Consider the following 20,542-nt stretch of genomic DNA (forward strand, 5'->3'; position numbering starts at 1 on the left):
CCTAGGCAAGTCACTTAACCCAGTTTGCCTCAGTTCCTCATCTGTAAAATGAGATGGAGAAGGAAATGCCAAACCACTACAGTATCTTTGCCAAGAAAACCCCAAATGGGGTTGCAGAGTCAGATATGACTGAAATAACAGAAAAAAAAAACCCAAGAAAAACAACAGGGGTTAGGAGGGTGTATGGTTGGGGGGCATATGGTAGGATAAAAAAATAACATTCCAGGTGCTGTTGTGTCTAGGTTTGGAGCAATCCAATTGATTTAAATTCTGGGCCATCTTTGCTGTTTTAGAATTTTTGTTATATTACAGTCAATCCTCATTAGGCATTTGGAGAACTTTTGTCGGTGTTTTTTAAATGAGAACCCCATTCTTAAAGCTGTAAAATCTTTTTTCCTCACTTCCAATGCAACAACGAGTTTTCCTTTAGACTCCTAAATTTCAGTGTAACCAGGGAGGGAAGGTTGGACTGATCAGGGTCATTGAAAAACTACTCTTCCCAGACAGCCTTGCTTTTCTCTTATTCTGTCTCTCCCTGAGAGATAAAGGGAACTCAGCAATTTTTTCTGGCTCTTCCTTGTTTTCTGATCACAGCTTGAGTAGCCTAAAGTTGGTCCTTGATGAGAACATTTCATTTTCATGGGTGTCAGCTTCTTCCAACTCACATCTTATATCATTCCCAGGTAACTCAGACTGTTTTGTTTGGACAGAGATGGACAGAAAGCTGATAGATGGTAGTGATCCATATCTGACCTCACCTGTGGAACTCCATCTCTTTGCTATGTGAGGAGTGATTTTACGGCTTCCTAATGTCCCTGATGTTTCTATGCAGATGTCATATCAGTTTTTTTCGTGGAGAAGTATATTTACTATTGTGGAGATATCATGTTGGGGACAGATTTTTCTTGGTTTAATAAGTTTTCCACAGCTGAGGAAGAGATGCTTATATTTTTTCTCTGAGGGAAAGTGGCTAACTTAGTGAAGGTTTTGGCTAATTGCCTTGTTTAGACACACTACTCAGATTTACCAAGGAGACTTAAAGCACTTCTGCTGTCATTAATATTATGAAAGAGACTTCAAACTTTTATTTTAGAATCTCTTCCAGCTCGGCCTGTTTACCAAGAGAATTCCCTGGAGATATCAGTAGACTGGAGTGTTGGATGTCAGATTGTTGCAGTCATCTCCAATTTTTCATAGGCTTGTGGCTTCTAGAAAATCTCTACTATTTATTTACTTAGAGTATTATTCATGTAAAGATGACATTGAAAAATACAGTTCTTCCCCCTTTGTCACATTTGTTACTAGTAATATTATATGTTATCAAAATAAAAAGTACTTAAAACCCTTAGGCAACTAAGTGGAATAGAGAATAGAGCACTGGCCTGGAGTCAGGAAGACTCATCTTCCTGAGTTCAAATAGGACCTTAGACACTTATTAACTATGTGACCCTGGGTCAGTCATTTAATTCTGTTTGCCTCAGTTTCCTCATTTTTAAATGAGCTAGACAAGGAAATGGCAAGCCACTCCTATGTCTTTGCCAAGAAAATCCCAAATGGGGTCATGAAGAGTCAGACATGACTGAACAGCAACATTTAAAGCCTAATAACTTTTCAGTAGAAATGACATTTGTTTGACTTTTTCATTCTGTTTATTGTAAGATACCGAATTACATAACTTGTAGTGCTAGAGTGAGCTGGAAACAACATTGCCTTGCAAACCAGTCCATCCTCCACTCAGCTATCAAAGACATCTTCCTGAAGTGCTGAGCTGACCATGTCACTCCCCTGTTTAATAAACTCCAGTGGCTCCCCGTTAATTCTGTCATCAAATATAAAATCCTTTGCTTGACTTTCAAAGCCCTTCATAACCCTGCCCTTTCCTCCCTTTCCAATCTTCTTATATCTTCCTCCCCTAGAAATACTCTTCAGTGACACTGGCCTCTTGTTCCTTGCACAAGAAGCCCCATGTCCTGCCTGGGCATTTTTCCTTCCTGTCTCCTATGCCTGGCATTCTCCCCCTCCTCATCTCAGCCTCTTGGTTCCTTCAAGTCTCAGATAAAGTCCTATCTTCTGTAAGAAGCCTTTCCTGATTTCCCCTTAATTCTAGGGCCTTCTCCATGAAATTATCTCCAATTTATCCTAGAAATATCTTTATTGTACATAGTTACTTGAATTGTTTGCATGTTATCTTCCCCATTAGACTACGCTTTCCTTGAGGGCAAGGACCATTTTGTCCTTCTTTGAATCCTCAGCTTTTAGCACAGTGCCTGGCATATTGTTGTGTTGCTGCTGAGTCATTTCAGCCATGTCCAATTCTTTGTGATCCCATCTGAGGTTTTCTTGGCAGAGATACTGGAGTGGTTCATCATTTCCTTCTCTAACTCATTTTACAGAGGAGGAAATTGAGACAAGCAGGGTTAAGTGACTTGTCCAGGGTCACACACCTAGTAAGTGTCTGAGACCAGATTTGTACTCAGAAAGATGACTCTTCTGATTCCAAGTCCAGTGGTTTATCCACCGCACCACCTAGCTGCCCTCTTGGCACATAGTAGGTGCTTAATAGATGCTGTTGACTTGGTCTTGGCTATGCAGTTAAGTAGTCTATGACCCTTTAAAAAAAGGCATTACATCTCTGCAAGCCTTGGATTCCCCAAGTGTAAAATAAGGGGGTTATGTTTAGTCAAGATCAAATTCATAATCTATAAGTACTTTACAATTTTATTTTTCACTTTAAGCAAATTCATTTTCTGCTTCCTCTGCTTTTGGATTTTTCTGTTGGAAGTACATTATCAATACTGCAGAGGAATACTTACTGGAAATCTTCCTTCATTCCTTCCCCTCCTCCACCCCTATTCCTGCCCCCAAAAGTTTTTTGTTTTGAATAAAAACATAGAGTCCTGGACTGTCAAAACTATCAGAAATCATCTAATCATAGGATTATCGGTGTAAGCTTGGAAAGACCTTTTGAGATTAACTAGTCCATCTCACTCACACCACAGAGAGATGAGGAAATAGATCTTGAAAGATAAGTCACTTGCCTTTGAGATAAGTAAACAGGACTAGAATCCAGGTCTTCTAACTTCCGATCTAGTGCTCTTTCTATTAGATTGCTAATATTTCTATAGGTAGCTTATATGTCTATAACAATTTAAGGTTTATGAAGCTCATTCCTCTCAATAATACTTTGGGGTAGGTAGTGCAAATGTGATCATCCCCATTTTACACAGAAAGAAACGGAGGCTCAGAGGTTAAATGACTTGCTGAGAATCACACACCTAGTTTCTGAGGTAAGATTCAAACCCAGATCTCATGATCCCAAGGCCAGTGTTCTTTCTGCTGCCTCATAATTTCAGTTGTGAACTGACCTACCTTTTTCTTATTTTTATTGATATTTTTTAAAAGCACTTTTGTTTCTGAATATCTTTCTTCCCTTGCCCCTACCCTAACCAAATAGAGTGAAGGCTGGTTACAAATGGAGTTGTTTGGGTGTAAGGATTAAGAGAACCAGTCGGATTCTCTCTCATGAACACTGACTCCCATCTTGTGCTGCCACATGTATTATCCTCCATCTTGTTCTTTTGCAAATCATTCAGGGGAAAATAGATGGCATCTATTGTTTCATAAAATGAAGGTAGATGCAATTAATCAGCATCTCCCAATTCCCAAGGAAAGACCTCAAAACCTGCTCACCCTCTCCCAACTGACCAAAACTCATTCTTCCCCCCTCACAACTTGGAAAATCCTGTCATCTTTCCTCCAGTTAGAAGTCAGATTACTTAATCTTATATCCTGGTTTATATGCTATGAATTGTTTTCTTTTAATGCATAATGATCTATTTCCCCCTGTATTTGGGGTTCAGTGCCAAGCTGAAGAAGCCTGATCCCAATTTGTTAGGCAAATACAATGAGTTGCTAAATAAATCAATACTCTCAGAATCTCAAACCTTTGTTTCCTTAGTTATTTCTGATTTCACCTGTCACGCCCAGGGAGTCATCCCTTGTAAAAAAGATTAGAAAAAAAAGAAAAAAGCAATTCAGCACAGCCAGCCAATGCATCAACAGTAAATGCAACGTTCCATACCCAGAGTCCCCCACCTCTGCAAAGAAAGGAGGGAGGTACATTGTTTCATTTCTACTCTGGATCAAACTTGTTCCCTATAATTTCACAATGCTCGGTTTCATCTAACTTACTTTAAAGGAAAATATCTAGTATTTAAATAGTTAACATCTTTTTGGCAAGCTTTCAAAAGAACTTAGATTACTGTTCCTGGACAACTGGAGATAGAATCTCCTCATCTCTCATCGTCGTTGTGGTGTAGCTGGTAATCTTTGCAGTTCATTGGGACAAGGCATTTTAGTGCCAAGGAAGTCTAGGCCAGAGAGTTTTCATCTTCCATATACCATGGCTCCTGTAAAAGTTCTCACTTGCACTACGAGGGTCCTGCATTTTGGGTGAGGAGCAATTTCAGTGGGTGCGGTGCAGACTTAAACATTGGTGGAAAACTGAAGTTCTTATTTTCTTGTTAATCTTTTCTTCCTTGTTACTAACTTTGATTACATCAGATTATGTGCCATTTTGTTTTATAGCATTTTAATAAGCTCTCATTTTCCCCTCTGCTCCTCTCCAGCTGTGTGTGATATGTATTTGCTTTAATTTGATTATACTTTGGTTGGGAGCTAGTATTACAGTTTCATACATGTATGTATATTTCCTTGTGATTCTGAGAATATTCAATGAGCATAACCTTCTGGAGGGAAGGAAGCCAAAACTCATATGCATTAATTAATTAACTCTTTGGGTGGCTCTATCCTGGGCAGGGTAGCAGGTAACATGTACCTTAGAAATGTGAAAGGGTTAATGAGTCTTCTTAAATTGAGGGTTTTGCTTCAGGTTCACTAGGAAGATTTAAGTTTTTAATAGTTTTTTAAAATACTTTCTTGGGGAGACGAGGTTTTGGATTTATGATTTTGTCTATCTGGAGATCTCCTATTGTAGAAGCTTTTTTTTAAAACTGATACAGATTGTCAATTCCTCTGTAACTTTAGTCTGAAAGAAGCCTGGTGGAGTTGACAAATTTAGGGATTTGTCCACATTTCCATGGCCAGGCAGCACTTGAATTCTGGTTTTTCTGACTCCATCATAAGTCCACTATTCACTATGCCATGTTGCTGCTTTTAAAAATAGTACAAAAAAATTTAAACTGTATTTTCCTACTTTATTGAAATATTTCTTTTTTAGAACTGTTAAACTTTTCATATTTCCCCATTTTTTTTCATTCTCATATTCACACACAAGCAAAACAAAGGTTCATTTATTATGTGGTTTCATTTTCGTCTGGTCTCTCCCTCACTCCTGCTTAAAAGAGTGTTTTAACTGGTGGATAGTTAAGCAGCTACATTTGTATCTTTACTTTTCTCTCTTTACTGGCTGCTCCCTCTTTGCCCACTCCCCATGTATTTTGTCCTCAAGGTCATTTTCATATTTTACCTCTGATCACTGGGTAAATAATGTTCTTTTACTCTTTGGAATGTGACTTGTCAAGTAAATTGTAATAAGGAAAATCGACAGTTTCTCTGAATTAGTGGCATTTGAAATGAAAGGAACCACACACTCAGGAATCTGAAATTTGCCACATTTTACTAGGCTTCTATTTTTTCTTATCAAAAACCTCAGAGGAGATATTTTGCATATAGATTTGTTAGAAATATTTAAATATTGTAAGCATTTTATCACAGTTATTTTTCTGCAAATATATGATTTTTAAGAGATTTGTTAGATTTTTACCTTGCAAAAATCCTAAACTGCCTATGCCTTAGAGTTTCTGTGACTGAAAAAAATCATCTTTGGTCAACCTCTTGGCCAAAGGATGGTTGTTGCTGATGAACCTCACCAAACTTATTTAGATGGGTCTTGGGTTCATGGCCTTTTAGTTTGTTGTGGGGTTAGTACTAGGTGGTGAAGTGGATAGAATGGCAGGGCCTGGAATCAGAAACACCTGAGTTCAAATTAGGCCCTAGACACTTACTAGTTGTGTGACCCTGGGTAAGTCACTTAACCCCTATTTGCCTCAGTTTTATCATCTGAGAAATGAGCTAGAGAGGGAAATGGCAAACTATTCTAGTATCTTTGCGGAGAAAAAGCCAAATGGAGTCACGAAGAGTTGAACGACAACCTAAAACATTCTCAGCCTGCTAGGACCTGCTAGGGTTTGTACTCAGTGTCAGCACCTCAGTTTCACTCATAGGGGAAACCTCTTGATGTGGAAACCCCTTGCTCCAATGCAAATTAGCAGCTCATCTGTAATTTACAGTCTTTAGAGAGATTTGCCAGGAGGCATTGAGAGTTTAAGTAACTTGCCCATCATGACACAGGATGTATCAGAGACAGAACTTGAACTCAAGTCTTTCTGATTCTGAGGCTAGTCCTCACTTGACTATGACACACTGCCTCATGGGGACCCTGCAGCACTGGTAAATAAATGCATGATGTGAATGGATTTATTTCCCATCCATGTAGGAGACTGACTACAACTACCATTTTAATGGGCATTTTGAAGCACAGCTGGTTGTCTCCCCTCAAATGCACCAATCTTCATTAAAGATAGCTGATTCTCAACATCTTACTCTCATCGTTAGTGGGGATTTTAAGTTACCTGATACATTTTAGAGCAAAAATGATAATAACAATAATATGTATTTAGTATTTATATAAATTTTATTAAAATTTATATAAAAATCATATAGATCTAGTATTAATATAAATATTTTGTATTTACATAGTAAAGTTTGCAAAGCACTTTACAACTCTATCTCATTTTACTCTTATTAACATTCCTGGTAGAAGAAAGAGCACCGAACTTAGTAGTGGAGGGACACGCTTAGAACAAGAGTACCCCAGTTCCTAACTAGTTTGGTGGCTTTGGATTCTATGTCTCAATTTCCTTCTCTGTATAATGGGGATAACAATAGCTAGCATTTATATGCTGCTTTGAAGTATACAAAGCATTTTATATGTGTTATCTCATTCTCCTGAGAAAGTCAGAAGTGAAGCTACTTACCCAGGTAAGTCTGTAAGGGCGCATTTGAGCCCAGATCTTCCTGACTGCAGATCTGGAGCTCTATCCATTGGTGCTTAGTGAGAACCTACCTGCTCAGGCTAACTCTGATACCATGTAGTTCGTGGTTCATTGATAATTATCATTTTTTTTTTTATAACTAGGAAATGGAAACTTTCCCTTACCTGTTTCTAGGGATGTGCTAAAGATGGATGAGATCATGCTCACTTTGAACTCTTCAGGAAAAATATGTAGTGTGTGTGTGTGTGTGTGTGTGTGTGTGTGTGTGTGCGTGCGTGTGTAAAGAAACATTCGGTCTGATGTTTCTGCTGTTTTCCTCTTGGCAGGCTTGGGGACCAGTTCTACAAGGAAGCGATTGAACATTGCCGTAGCTACAATTCCAGGCTGTGTGCGGAGCGCAGTGTGCGACTCCCCTTCCTTGACTCCCAGACTGGGGTGGCCCAGAACAACTGCTATATCTGGATGGAGAAGAGGCATCGGGGACCAGGTGGGCAAATGTCGGCTTTGAGATGGACACCTACATTTGTGCGTGCATGTGTACACAATTGTGAGATCTATACAGAAGAAAAGGGACTAAGGACAATGTGACTTTAAGTGTTTGTGAATATATGTGTGTGTGTGTGTGTGTGTGTGTGTATGTGTGTGTGCATGATATGTTCCCATATACATATTGACTGAGGTGCAGCAGCATAGAAACCTGTGATATAATTTAAATCTCTTGATTTGAATTCCAGAGTACAGAGTTCAAGTTGTGGTTTCATTCCTTCCCGAGCTGTATGACCTTGGCTGCCTTTCTGAGTGAGCCTCAGTTCCTTCACATAGGATCTAATGAGAACATATGTTTTGTAGAAATAACAGGGTTATAAACATATAGTTTAGGCTATATAAATGTAAAATTTAATTGCCTAAATATAAAATGGGGAAGGAAGACTAGAAAGTAAATCATGTGAAAGAAACTTAAGCAATGTGGCAAGCAAAAAAAACCAAAAACTTTCCTGATGATGTTATTTGCTCCTTTTAATTACTTTGTAATTTGTCTGCATTTGGTACATACTTATCTCTATACCCTTTATTTTCTAGTAGTAGGATGTAAACTCCCAGGGGGTAGGGGTAGTGCCATTTTTTGATTTTGTATTCCAATTGTGTAACACATTATGGACATATAAGAGATCTTCAATAAATATTTATTAAATTGAATTGACTCCCCCCCCATCTTTTTTTGTGCAGACCTATAATTTAATTGGTGCAGAGTTATCCCAGTGAAGAAATTCTCTCACCAATGGAGATCAACCCTTGTTCTTCAACTTATAACAACAATAATAATTATAGCATATAATAAGCATCAACAATATTAATAGTAATATAATAGCTAGCTATTATATAGTTATTTAAGAATTGCAAAGCAAATAACCAATGTTATGCCCTTTGTTTCTCCAATAATTCTATGAGATAGGTGCTATTAGTATCCCTATTTTACAGATGGGAAAATTGAGGCTGAGAAACACTAAAGGATCTTCCAAAGATTATACAGACAATATGTGTCAGAGACAGGTCTTGAATCCAGGTCATTCTGACTCCAAGGCCAGTGTCCACTAAACCACACTGTCTTTGTAATTGAATCCTTAGCCTGAATTAATTGATTAAAGGATAGTTTCCAACGTACCTTTCCCTGGTCAGACCATATCCGGACTATTGCATTCAGTTCTGTATGCCACATTTTAAAAGGAACATTGATGACTTGGGCCATTTTCAAGGGAGGGTAAACAGGATGTTGAGGGGTATTCAAAACTAGGACACATAAAGATCAATGGAAGGATAGGGTAATATTTGGCCTGAAAAAGAAAAAACTTAGCCAAGTCAACAAGCATTTTTTAAGTGTTTACTTTGTGCCAGGCACTGTGATGAAAATACAAATACAAGCAGAAAGACAGTCCCTCACCTCAAGAAGCTTACATCCTGTTGAGGGAAGACAACACAAAATGTGGGGAAGGGGAAGGAAATGAAGGTACTTAGTGGGTGTGTGTGTGGGGGGGGAGGGGAGTGGGGAGTGGTAGCTAAAGTCTGGAAGTGTCAGGAGTAAAGCCTAAAGAGGAATGAAAACATGGTTGACTTGAACCTCCTCCTAAACAGAGGTTATGGGAGGAATCAGCCAATCATAGGGAGAGGCCACAGGGCCAAAAAGTACCTCCAAGGGGAGATGCCCAGAGGTTAAGAGCTTCCAAGGTGAAGGGGTTTCTATGACATTGTAGAGGAAGCCTGGAAGCATTAGGAGTGTACCCTGGAGAAGAATGAAAACTTAGGAGAAACATAACAGTCTTCAAATATTTGTGAAAGAGGGAATAGACATTCTGCTTGGCAGAACTAGAACCAAAGAGTGGAAAACTGAAGAAAGAAAATTTCAACTAGAGAAAACTTCCTATCAAGGCTATACAAAGATAGAGGTGTTAGGTTCCCTGTCTCAGGAAATTTGTATGGCAGGTAGTCATGAATATTATAAATGAAATTTGTGTTTTGGGTAAGGAACAGACTCAAATCTGAGATTTTGAGATTATATTATCATCATCATCATTATTATTGCCAATTTTTTTTTAAAAAAATAAATATATTTTACTCTTTTTGGAGGGGGAAGGCAGGGTAATTGGGGTTAAGTGACTTGCTCAAAGTCACACAGCTGGTAAGTGTCAAGTGTCTGAGGCTGGATTTGAAACCAGGTCCTCTAGACTCCAGAGCTGGTGCTCTATTCACTGAGCCCCCTAGCTACCCCCATTATTGTCAGTCTTAAGAAACCAAATCAGTTTTGTACACTCTGTTACATCATTGGTAGTGGGTTGCCCTTAAGAAATCTTAGGAAGCAGATCCTGATTGTCTCCTTCCTCTCCATTATGTTTTAGATCTATTGTGAGGAAAGCATAGAGTAAACCTTAACAGACTTTTATCTAAGCGTTGAGTTATTATTTATATATTGATTATGGGCTATTATAGATCAATTTTGCATTTTTAAATATTTTTGTGATTATAATTTAAGCTTTGCAGGGATACACATTTCTCCTAAACAGGCTTGGGTCCATCACAGAAAACAGAGGGGGGACCATGAACAGTCCCCCTTGAATGTTAGTTTTGCTGGGAGGCTCTTCTAGAACCATGCTGATTGTGGACAGCCATGTTTCTCCCAAGTCAATGCTTTGTATTTTGGGTCTGTCATGCTTTGATAAGCTGCCAGGAGTGGCTAAGCCATGTGTTAGAAATATAGCCAGTGCCTGGCTTTGAGTGAAGTGAGATCCGGTGAATCAGTGCGTGTGAAGAGTTATGGAGGTGGGAAATGAATTGGCCAGCTAATATCTGGATCAGAAATCCTCAGCAGTGACATTCTTGGCACATATAGCAATAAACTACATGCGGTGGAATTAAATTCAGCATGGATCTAATGAGCTACTAGATTGCTATCTTCTGCCTTTTTTGTATCCCCAATGCTTAGCAGCCTAGCACATATTAGGCACTTAATAAATGTTTATTGATTGTGATGATGCTCTACTCGGTGTAAGGCTATGCAGAGAAGAAGGTGGAATGAATACAGTTCCCACCCTCGAGGAGCTTTTAATCTAATAGGGGAAGTCAACAATGTTTTTATAGAAGGCAGGATGTAACAAGAACAAAGGTGAAGATCAGACAGAATGCTACAAATCAATCTGTCAATCAAAAAGCATCTAAGGTATTGTGTTTTCTGCTAGGGAGTTAAATACAAAAGTGAGAAAATCCCTGCTCTCAAGGATCTTATATTCTACTGGAGAGGGATACAACAGACGGTTGTATGGAGGATGGATTGGAGACAGGAGAGCTTGGAAGCAGGGAGAAGCTGTTATGATTGTCCAGGCAAGAGATGATGAGGGACTGAACTCAAAGACAATGAGTCTATGTGTGAAGAGAAGAGACATTGAGGTAGGCTTGACAAGACTTGGAAACTGAGAGAATACTGGGAATGACTGAAAATAAATACTTAAGAATGACTTTTAGGTTGTAAATCTGAGTGAGTGGAAGAATGGTGGTTGCCTTTAACATGAATAGGTTAGTATGGTATAAGATGGCATAATAAAGGCAGGAACTCATTTGAACTCCCCCTACAAGCAGCTTTAAAATGATGCCTCAAATTGAATTCTGGAGTAGAAGCAACAAAAGGTCAAGATGAAACAATTTTCTAGCCCAAGACAATGTAGGAAGTCAGCAGGAAAGTTCTGTCTCACCAGGGTGGTGGTTGGGCCTGGAGCACAGTGCAGCATAGGTAATCTGGTAGCAGGTTCTACAGGTGACTATCATCATTGTCATCATCGTCGTGATCAGCAGCAGCATCGGCAGCTTTCAGAGCTCTCAGCCCACAGACAGTTGGTCAGAAGGAGATTAGAGGGGACTCTTTGCTGGCACTGCATGTGGGACCCTGTTGCATTGCCCATATATCGTTCTGGGTCATAGTCAAAGGGCAAAGTGGAGCACTGGCACACTAGTGCTTGTGGCTACAGGGGAGCAGGGGCCCTGGTCACATTTCCAGGGTGAAGATGAATGCTTGTGGCTGCTCCAGGGGAGCATGTCCAAGAGGTCTGAGTCACATTTCCAAGGACATAAGGAGCAATAGCACTTGTAGCTACAGCAGGAGAGCAGGAACCCTGGTCACAGTGCCAGGGTGGGGAAGAGTGCTTGTGGTCATTGGCAGACTTGAGCATAGTCCAAGTGAGCAGTGACCATACCTCTCCTTAGATCACACCAATCTGGAAGAACCGAAAGTTTACAGACACCCCTTAGTCCTCAGAACTAATTCTGAAAATAGCAGCACTAAAAAGCTTAAACTTGGGAGCACGGCCCAACTTTAACATAAAGTTAAAAGTCAAGAAATAGTCTTAAGAAAAAGGAACAAATGACAAAGAAAGAATCTGACCATAGAAAGTTACTATGGTGGCAGGCAAGATCAAGACACAAACTCATAAGAAGACAAGTCAAAACTGCTACGTGCAAAGCTTCAAAGAAAATGTTAATTGGACACAAGCTTAAAAAGAATTATTGGAACAGCTCAAAAAGGATTTTAAAAATTAAATAAGAGAGGTAGAGGAAAAATTGGGAAAAGAAATGAAAATGATGCAAGAAAACTATGAAAGAGAGTCAACAGCTTAGTAAAAGAGGAAGAAAAAAGCCCCTGAGGAACATAACACCTTAAGAAACAGAAGTGACCAAATTGTAAAAGAGGTACAAAAATGTACTGAGGAGAAGAATTCCTTAAAAAGCAGAATTGGTCAAATGGAAAAAAAAGATGTATAAAAATCCAATGAAGAAAAGAATGCTTTAAAAAGCATAATTAGCCAAATGGAAAAAAGATGTATACAAATTCGCTGAAGAGAACTCCTTGAAAAGTAGAATTGGCCAAATGAAAAAAAAAAGGTACATACGCTCACTGAAGAAAATAATTCCTTAAGAATGAGAATTGGGCAAGTGACAGCTAATGACTCCAAAAGACGTCAAAAAGCAATGAAATAAAATTAAAGAATGAAAAAAATACAAGAAAATGTGAAAAATCTCGTCCGAAAAACAGCTGACTTGGAAAATAGATCAGCAGAGATAATTCAAGAATTTTTGAACTACCTGAAAGCCATGATAAAAAAAAAGAGCCTAGACATCATATTTCAAGAAATTGTCAAGGCAAACTGCCCTGATATACTAGAACCAGGGGACAAAATAGAAATTGAAGGAACTTACAGATCACTTTCTAAAAGAGATCCCACAATGAAAACTTCCAGGAAGATTATAGCCAAAGTCCAGGTCAAGGAGAAATATTGCATGCAGCCAGAAAGAAAAAAGTTTTTACACACACAAAACTAATGCAATCAAAAGTAGAAGGAAAGCAGGAAATTGGGGAAAAATTTTATATGAAGTTTCTATGATTAAGACCTCTCAAATATATGGAGAACTGAATCAAGTTTATGAGAATATAATTCATTCCCCAATAGATAAATGATCAAAGGATATGAATAGGCAGTTTTCAGATGAAGAAATCAAATTATATATGTATATATATATAGTTATATAAAAATGCTCTAAATTACTCTTGTTTAGAGAAAGACAAATTAAAACAGCTTCAAGGTGCTACCTAATATCACAGATTGCCTAATATGACAGAAAAGAAAAATGAGAAGTGTTGGAGGGAATGTGAAAGATTAGGACACTGATGCATTGTTGGTGGAGTTTTGAAGTGATCCAACCATTCTGGAGAGCAATTTGGAACTGTCCAGCAATATCACTACTAGATCTGTAGTGATCCAAAGAGATCCAAGAAAAAGGAAAAGGGTCTATAGTTACAAAAATATTTCTAGCAGCTCTTTTTGTGGTGGTGAAAAATTGAAATTTGAGTGGATACCCTTCAATTGGGGAATGGCTGAACAAGTTGTGGTATATGATTGTGATAGAATACTATTGTGCTATAAGAAATGATGAGTAGAAAAGTCTTTCAGAAAAATCTGGGAAGACTTCTGCAAACTCAAGCAAAGTGAAATGATCAGAACTAGAACACTGTACACAGTAACAGCAATATTGTGCGATGATCAACTGTGAATGACCAAGCTAATCTCAGCAATGCAATGATCCTAGATATTTTGAATAACTGATGATAAAAATGCTATCTACCTCCAGAGAAAAAACTGATGAAGTGTGAATGCAGATCAAAGCATACTTTTAAAACTTTTTTTATTTTTCTTGCTTTTATTTCTTTTGGTCTGTTTTCTTTTGCAGTTTGGCTAATGTGGAAATATGTTTTGCATGACTTCACATGTATGATGTATATAAATTTACTTGCCTTCTCAAGGATGAAGGAGAGAGGAGAGAGAGAATTTGGAATTTGAAATAAAAAAAAGAACGTTAAAATTGTTTTACATGTAATTGAGAAAAAATTAAAAAAACATAAGTAGAATATTTAAGAGGATGAATGGTTTGGGGGAAATAAAATTACTTCTAATTCAGGTAAATTGAATTCAGGATGATAATGGGTCATGAGAATAATGAATCCAATATACAGCAGTAAGTATGGGATTAGAGTTTAGGAGAGAAGTGGTGGCTGCATGTGTAGATTTGGGAAAATTGAATTTGTGAGAACTGATGAGGTGGTTCTTAACAAAAAAAATTTAGAGGAAGAAGAGTAGAGGGCCCAGGATAGAGCATGGGGTATGCCCACCCACAGAGGGGAGTGGAGGGCAGGATATGGATGTGGTTCTTTAAAGGATAATGATTGATAGGTAGTAAGAGAGATAATTAGAAGAGAACCATGACATAGAAGTGTTCCAGACATCTAGAGAGTAGCAAGCATCAAGGAGAGACTGATCAAACATTGCAGAGAAGTAGAGAAGGATAAGAATAGAGAAAGGATCATTCAGTACAGCAATAAAAAAGAACTTTTGGGTAACCTTGAAGAGAGTAACTTGGCCACTTCACTTAGAAAGGTTAGAGATTCTGAGCTTCAGTTTGAGTTTCTCAATCACTAGAAACCTCAAAATGAAACTATTCTTAGGTCTTTCCTTCTAGCTTCACTCTTAAGGAGATGTCCAATTCTCCTCTACTAAAATATAACCTCCACAAGGCTTGGACAGTTTCCACTATCTGTAGTGATTTGAGCCAGAGATCACCAAGGTACCATTTACTTCTGAAATTCTGAAGTACTTATTAAATACTCATTGTGTATTCAAACTCCAGGTAATATTCATCTGATCATTCCTATTGAATACTCCACTGCCCATCAAGGTGATAGAGAATAGTATTAGCACACACAGGAATTGACTTAAGTAAAGTTTAATGATTCAGGTCACTGCAAGATTAGTATAAGTAAAAAAGAATGAAACTGAATTCTGCTAGCTCAATTACAGACAATTGCATTGGCATAAATTAATTTTATAGAGATAGAGAAAGGCAAGGGTTACCTACATAGTTGTACCTCACTTTAAATAAACCTGAGGCATAAAAATACAGGATTACCATGAAAAATTAAATCAGGGACCACTTGTTTGTTCTATAAAAGGAGTTGCCATTGAATTCTTTTAAATAGTATGGTGTCCCTAGTGTTTGAAACCTTTCCTGGTCTCCCACAGCTGCTATATCCTCTGAAGCTACTTTCCATCTGCTTGTATGTTCTGATGTTGTTTCCCCCTTTAAAATGTAAGCTTCTTTAGGGCAGAGGATATTTTTGTATCTTAGCATTGTACTTGAAAAATAGTAAGTGCTTGAGAAATGCTTGATTGATTGATTTAGAAAAATAAATTTACCCACAACTTTTTAGACACATGCACAACTACTGTGGAGAGAAAGATATATAGTAATTTAAGGACAGTAGGAATTAACCACAGCTATCCAAAATATAAATAATTTCCATTTTAAGGCTAAGTCAATCAACATGCAGCCCACAGAGATTCTTACCTATTTGATTTTGACACCACTTATCCAGAACTACAGTTGATTTTAAGTACCATGGCTAGCTCCATTTATTAAAAACAATCAGTGATTTGGGGCTAAATAAAATAATATTTGGGAATTTAGAATTCAAATCATATCTTGAACTCTTAATTTTCATTCTTATTGTCCTCCTTTTGTGAAAAAGAAGAATCAAAGGAACAATATTCATTTAGTGAATACTAAATTTCGGAAGATGAATGATAAATTCAACTATATTGTTGTTGAACAGGTAGATGAGTATCAGGATGGGATTCAAAATTTCTTTTTCAAGAAATCAGAGTCTCACATAAATGACCTTATGAAATCAACTTTATCTAATTTTTTTATTTGTATTTTTCTGAGTAATGAAGGATTGAGTTAAAGTTACAAATTTAGAATATTTTGAACTTTGGTGGAGCTTTGTCCACAGTGATATTGGTACACCCTCCACTGGTGCAGATCAAAACCCATTTTCCAGTACGTCCTTGTTTGCATCCTAGAGACAGTATGGATAGAGTTCTGGGCCTGGAGTCAGGAAGACTTGGGTTTAAATCCAGCCTCAGACACTTACTAACTGTTTGGCCTTGGAGAAGTCTTTTAACCACAGTCTACTTCAATTTCCTTATCTGTAAAATGGGGATAATAGTAACAAGTACTTACCAGGGTTGTTGGGAGGATCACATTAAATAATATTTCTAAAATGGTCAGCATGATGCCTGGAACATAGTAGATGCTTCATAAATGCTTATGTCTTTCTTCCCTCCCTCCTTTCTTTCTTCCCCTTTTCCTCTCTCCCTTCTTCCCCTTTCTTTCTTTCTTTCTTTCTTTCTTTCTTTCTTTCTTTCTTTCTTTCTTTCTTTCTTTCTTTCTCTCTCTCTCTTTCTTTCCTTCCTTTCTTCCTTCCTTCCTTCCCTCCTTCCTTCCTTCCTTCCTTCCTTCCTTCCTTCCTTCCTTCCTTCCTTCCTTCCTTCCTTCCTTCCTTCCTTCCTTCCTTCCTCTCCTTCCTCCCTCCCTCCCTCCCTCCCTCCCTCCCTCCTTCCTTCCTTCCTTCCTTCCTTCCTTCCTTCCTTCCTTCCTTCCTCTCCTTCCTCCCTCCCTCCCTCCCTCCATTTTTCCTTCCTTCCTTCCTTCCTTCCTTCCTTCCTTCCTTCCTTCCTTCCTTCCTTCCTTCCTTCCTTCCTTCCTTTCCTCCCTCCCTCCATCCCTCCCTCCCTCCTTCCTTCTTTCCTTCCTTCCTTCCTTCCTTCCTTCCTTCCTTCCTTCCTTCCTTCCTTCCTTCCTTCCTTCCTTCCTTCCTTCCTTCCTTCCTTCCTCTGTAAGGGATCTTCCTAGTGTTCTGAAGACCTCCCTCGGGGTCTTACTGTTTTGTGGATACTAGTGCACTACTTGGAAAATCTGTTTGGTATTCCTCAGTCTTATTTCATGACTGATCCATCTTCTTTTTGAGACCTATTTGTCCATGATAACTTTTAAAACTCCACTTCTCATGCATCAGTGGTAATATTCTTCAGCCTTTTTACTCCCACCAGTATGGAGTGTATGAAGTGTTGAGGGAGGACTAGCACCTCTGGTGTGAGAGTTTGCTCAGCTCTTTTCAGGCTATTCATCTACCTTTGGTGTCCACCTTTTACCCAACTCTCATCTATAGTTCCATAAAGCTGTAGCATGCATAGTGACCACACCCTGGTAAAATGCCTTGACAGACAGACCAAACCAGTCTGAGGGTAACTGACAGACCTCAAATCTGTCAATGTGTTAAAGGGATTTCTTCCCCAAGCCTGTGAAGACTTCCCCCTGAGGAATGGGTGGATAAGAACAATTTGTTCCAATGACCATAAAAGCAGCTGAAACAGGTGCTGTGGAGTACTTAGAGCTTGGTCAGATATTGAAGATGCCAAAGTCATCCACTGGATCCTGGGCCATCACAAGTCATTCTGACTTTTTTTTGACACTGGATTTTGTTGACTCTGGGAAAGAGAGTGAGACTGATGACTATGTGTAACTCTGCCTCACTTAAATCCAATTCTCTCACTAGTCAAGACATCACTCCATAATGTCATCAGTCCTCTTCAGAAATGAAGGATGAACAACAGCTCCCACCATGCATCATTCCATTGCTTTGGGGATCACTTGGAGCTTTGATTCTTGGGTTCATGGTGCTGTACATTTTACTGCCATAGAACAACCTCAGGAGAATACTTCTGTAAAAAAAAAGTTTTGGCTATAGGTAACAGCTTGAGATCTTTTATTGCACTGTACAATTTCCCACATAGCTCCAGGTGGCTCAGGAGGAGAAAGTGATGCTGGTGACCTTGCACAACTCTCCCGCACTCAAAACAAAGTCAAGTGCAAGTCATGTCATCGTTTCTCTGATGTCATGGTCTTCTTTGAAAACAAAGGACAAAGACAACAACAACTTTCCAGGTCTCACATAACTAGTAAGGCAGTATTTGAATTCGACTCTTTCTGACTTTATTCCCAGAGCTTAATTCTCTTGTACTATTTATCTGCCTACATTGCATCAGGGACACATTTGTTGGAGCAGAGCCTTTAAAGCCAGTTTTGCTCTACTGAGTCAATTTTTTTCATCAACAAATACTAAACACAATGTGATTGTATATTTTCTACATCCCTCCATCAATTATATGACAGAAATATGGTCTGCTGTAGAGGACTGCCTGCAAAAGCCTGCTGTATTTTCATGAAGGATATCCTCAATACATGTAAGAATATTCTCATGAAACATTAAAAAAAAAATCTATTTTGTTGGTTCCTTTTTGTCTCTATCACACTCATGCCTCCATCTTCTCTAGACTGAATAATCCCTAGTGACAAAAACTTACAAAAGCATCCTATGCATTGTCCATATTGACCCTGTATACAATATTCTATCCTAATAGTCCACTGTCTCTTTGAGGTTAAGGGAGAGGAATGTTTCATTTTCTATCTTCAACAACCTTTTTTTTTGTTTTTTGTTTTTTCAGTCACCAAGATTTTGACTTCCTTTTAGAAATCACTTTTCATTTACATTATTGTAGTCATTATGTGTATTATTATCTTAGTTCTGCTTATTTTGCTTTGCATTAATTCATATATATCTTCCCATATTTCTTGGAATTCTTCATATTGACTAATTTTTCCAGAATAGTAACATTCCATTAGGTCTATATGTTTTAGTATTTTTTTTTGTTTTATTTATTTTTAGATTTTTTGATATTTCCACAAAATTTTGAGTTCCAATTTTTTCCCCATCTCTTCCATACCCCACCTCATAACACCTTGCATTCTGATTACCCCTTCCCTCAATGTGCCCTCCCTTCTATCACACTCCACCCTTCCCTTCTCTCTTTTCTTGTAGGGCAAGATAGATTTCTATACCCCATTACCTGTATTTCTTATTTCCCAGTTATATGCTATAACAATTCTCAACATTTGTTTCTAATACTTGGAATTCCAATTTCTCTCCCTTCCTCCCTCCCCACCCATTCTCACTGAAAAGGCAAGCAATTTAATACAGGCTATATTTGTGTCATTTTGCAAAAGACTTCCATAATAGTCATGTTGTCTAAGACTAACCATATTTCTCTCCATCCTATCCTGCCTCCATTTCTTCTATTCTCTCTTTTGGCCTTGTCCCTTCCCAAAAGTGTTTACTTCTAATTGCTCCCTTCTCTCATTTGCCCTCCCTTCTATCATCCTCCTCACCCCACTTGTCCTCTTCTCCCCTGCTTTCCTGTAGTGTAAGATAGATTTTCATACCAAATTTAGTGAGCATGTTATTCCATCCTTAAGCCATATGTGAAGAGAGTAAGCTTCACTTTCCCCCTCTCACCTCCTCCCTTTTCTCCTCCATTGAAAAAGATTTTTCTTATCTCTTTTATGAATGATAATTTGCCCCATTCCATTTCTCCCTTTCTCCTCCCAATATATTCCTCTGTCACCCTTTAATTTTATTTTTTATAGATATCATCCCTTCTGATTCAACTCAAACTGTGCTCTCTGTCTATGTGTGTGTGTGTGTGTGTGTGTGTGTGTGTGTGTGTGTGTGTGTGTGTGTAATTCCTCTACCTACTCAAATACTGAGAAAAGTCTCAGAAGTTACAAATATTATCTTTCCATGTAGGAATGTAAACAGTTCAGCTTTAGAAAGTCCTTTATGATTACTCTTTCCTGTTTACCTTTTCATGCTTCTCTTGATTCTTGTGTTTGAAAGTCAAATTTTCTCTTCAGTTCTGATCTTTTCATCAAGAATGCTTGAAAGTCCTCTATATCTGAATGACCATTTTTCCCCTGAAGTATTATATTCAGTTTTTCTGGGTAGATGATTCTTGGTTTTAATTCCAGTTCCTTTGACTTCTGAAATATCCTGTTCCAAGCCCTCTGATCCCTTAATGTAGAAGCTGCCAGATCCTGTGTTATCTTGATTGTATTTCCACAATACTTGAATTGTTTCTTTTTAGCTGCTTGCAATATTTTCTCCTTGACCTAGGAACTCTGAAATTTGGCCCCAATATTCCTAGGAGTTCCTCTTTTCGGTTCTCTTTCAGGAAGTGATCAGTGGATTCTTTCAATATTTATTTTGCCTTCTGGTTCTAGAATATCAGGGCAGTTTTCCTTTATAATTTCATGAAAGATGATGTCTGGATTCTTTTTTTGATCATGGCTTTCAGGTAATCCCATAATTTTTTAATTGTCTCTCTTGGATCCATTTTCCAGGTCATTTGTTTTTCCAGTGAGATATTTCATGTTATCTTCCATTTTTTCATTCTTTTGGTTTTGTTTTGTAAGTTCTTGGTTTCTCATATAGTCATTAGCTTCCCTCAGCTCCACTCTCATTTTTAAAGAACTGTTTTCTTCAGTGAGCTTTTGAACCTCCTTTTCCATTTGGCTAATTCTGCTTTTTTAAAGCCTCCTTCTCCTCATTGGCTTTTTGGACCACTTTTTCCAGTTGAGTTAGCCTCTTTTTAAAGGTGCTATTTTCTTCAACATTTTTTTGGGTCTCCTTTAGCAAACTG

General features: G+C 38.2%; 1 protein-coding gene across 8 annotated transcripts in view; it reads left to right on the top strand.

Annotated features, from left to right (window-relative positions):
* Nucleotides 1-20,542, top strand: part of DPF3 (double PHD fingers 3) — a 412,206-nt gene that overhangs the window by 154,076 nt on the left and 237,588 nt on the right. For 5 of the 8 annotated variants that reach the window (XM_072629216.1, XM_072629218.1, XM_072629219.1 and 2 more), the window contains exons 1-2: nt 4,301-4,452; nt 7,403-7,563. In XM_072629216.1, coding sequence (XP_072485317.1) covers nt 4,403-4,452; nt 7,403-7,563 — 211 coding nt within the window. In that variant the 5' untranslated portion in view covers nt 4,301-4,402. Of the gene's footprint in view, nt 1-4,300; nt 4,453-7,402; nt 7,564-20,542 lie in introns of those variants that run through there. The other 3 variants (XM_072629217.1, XM_072629220.1, XM_072629222.1) reach the window with 1 other exon arrangement.

Source organism: Notamacropus eugenii, chromosome 1, assembly GCF_028372415.1.
Source record: "Notamacropus eugenii isolate mMacEug1 chromosome 1, mMacEug1.pri_v2, whole genome shotgun sequence".
Classification (NCBI taxonomy): Eukaryota; Metazoa; Chordata; class Mammalia; order Diprotodontia; family Macropodidae; genus Notamacropus; species Notamacropus eugenii.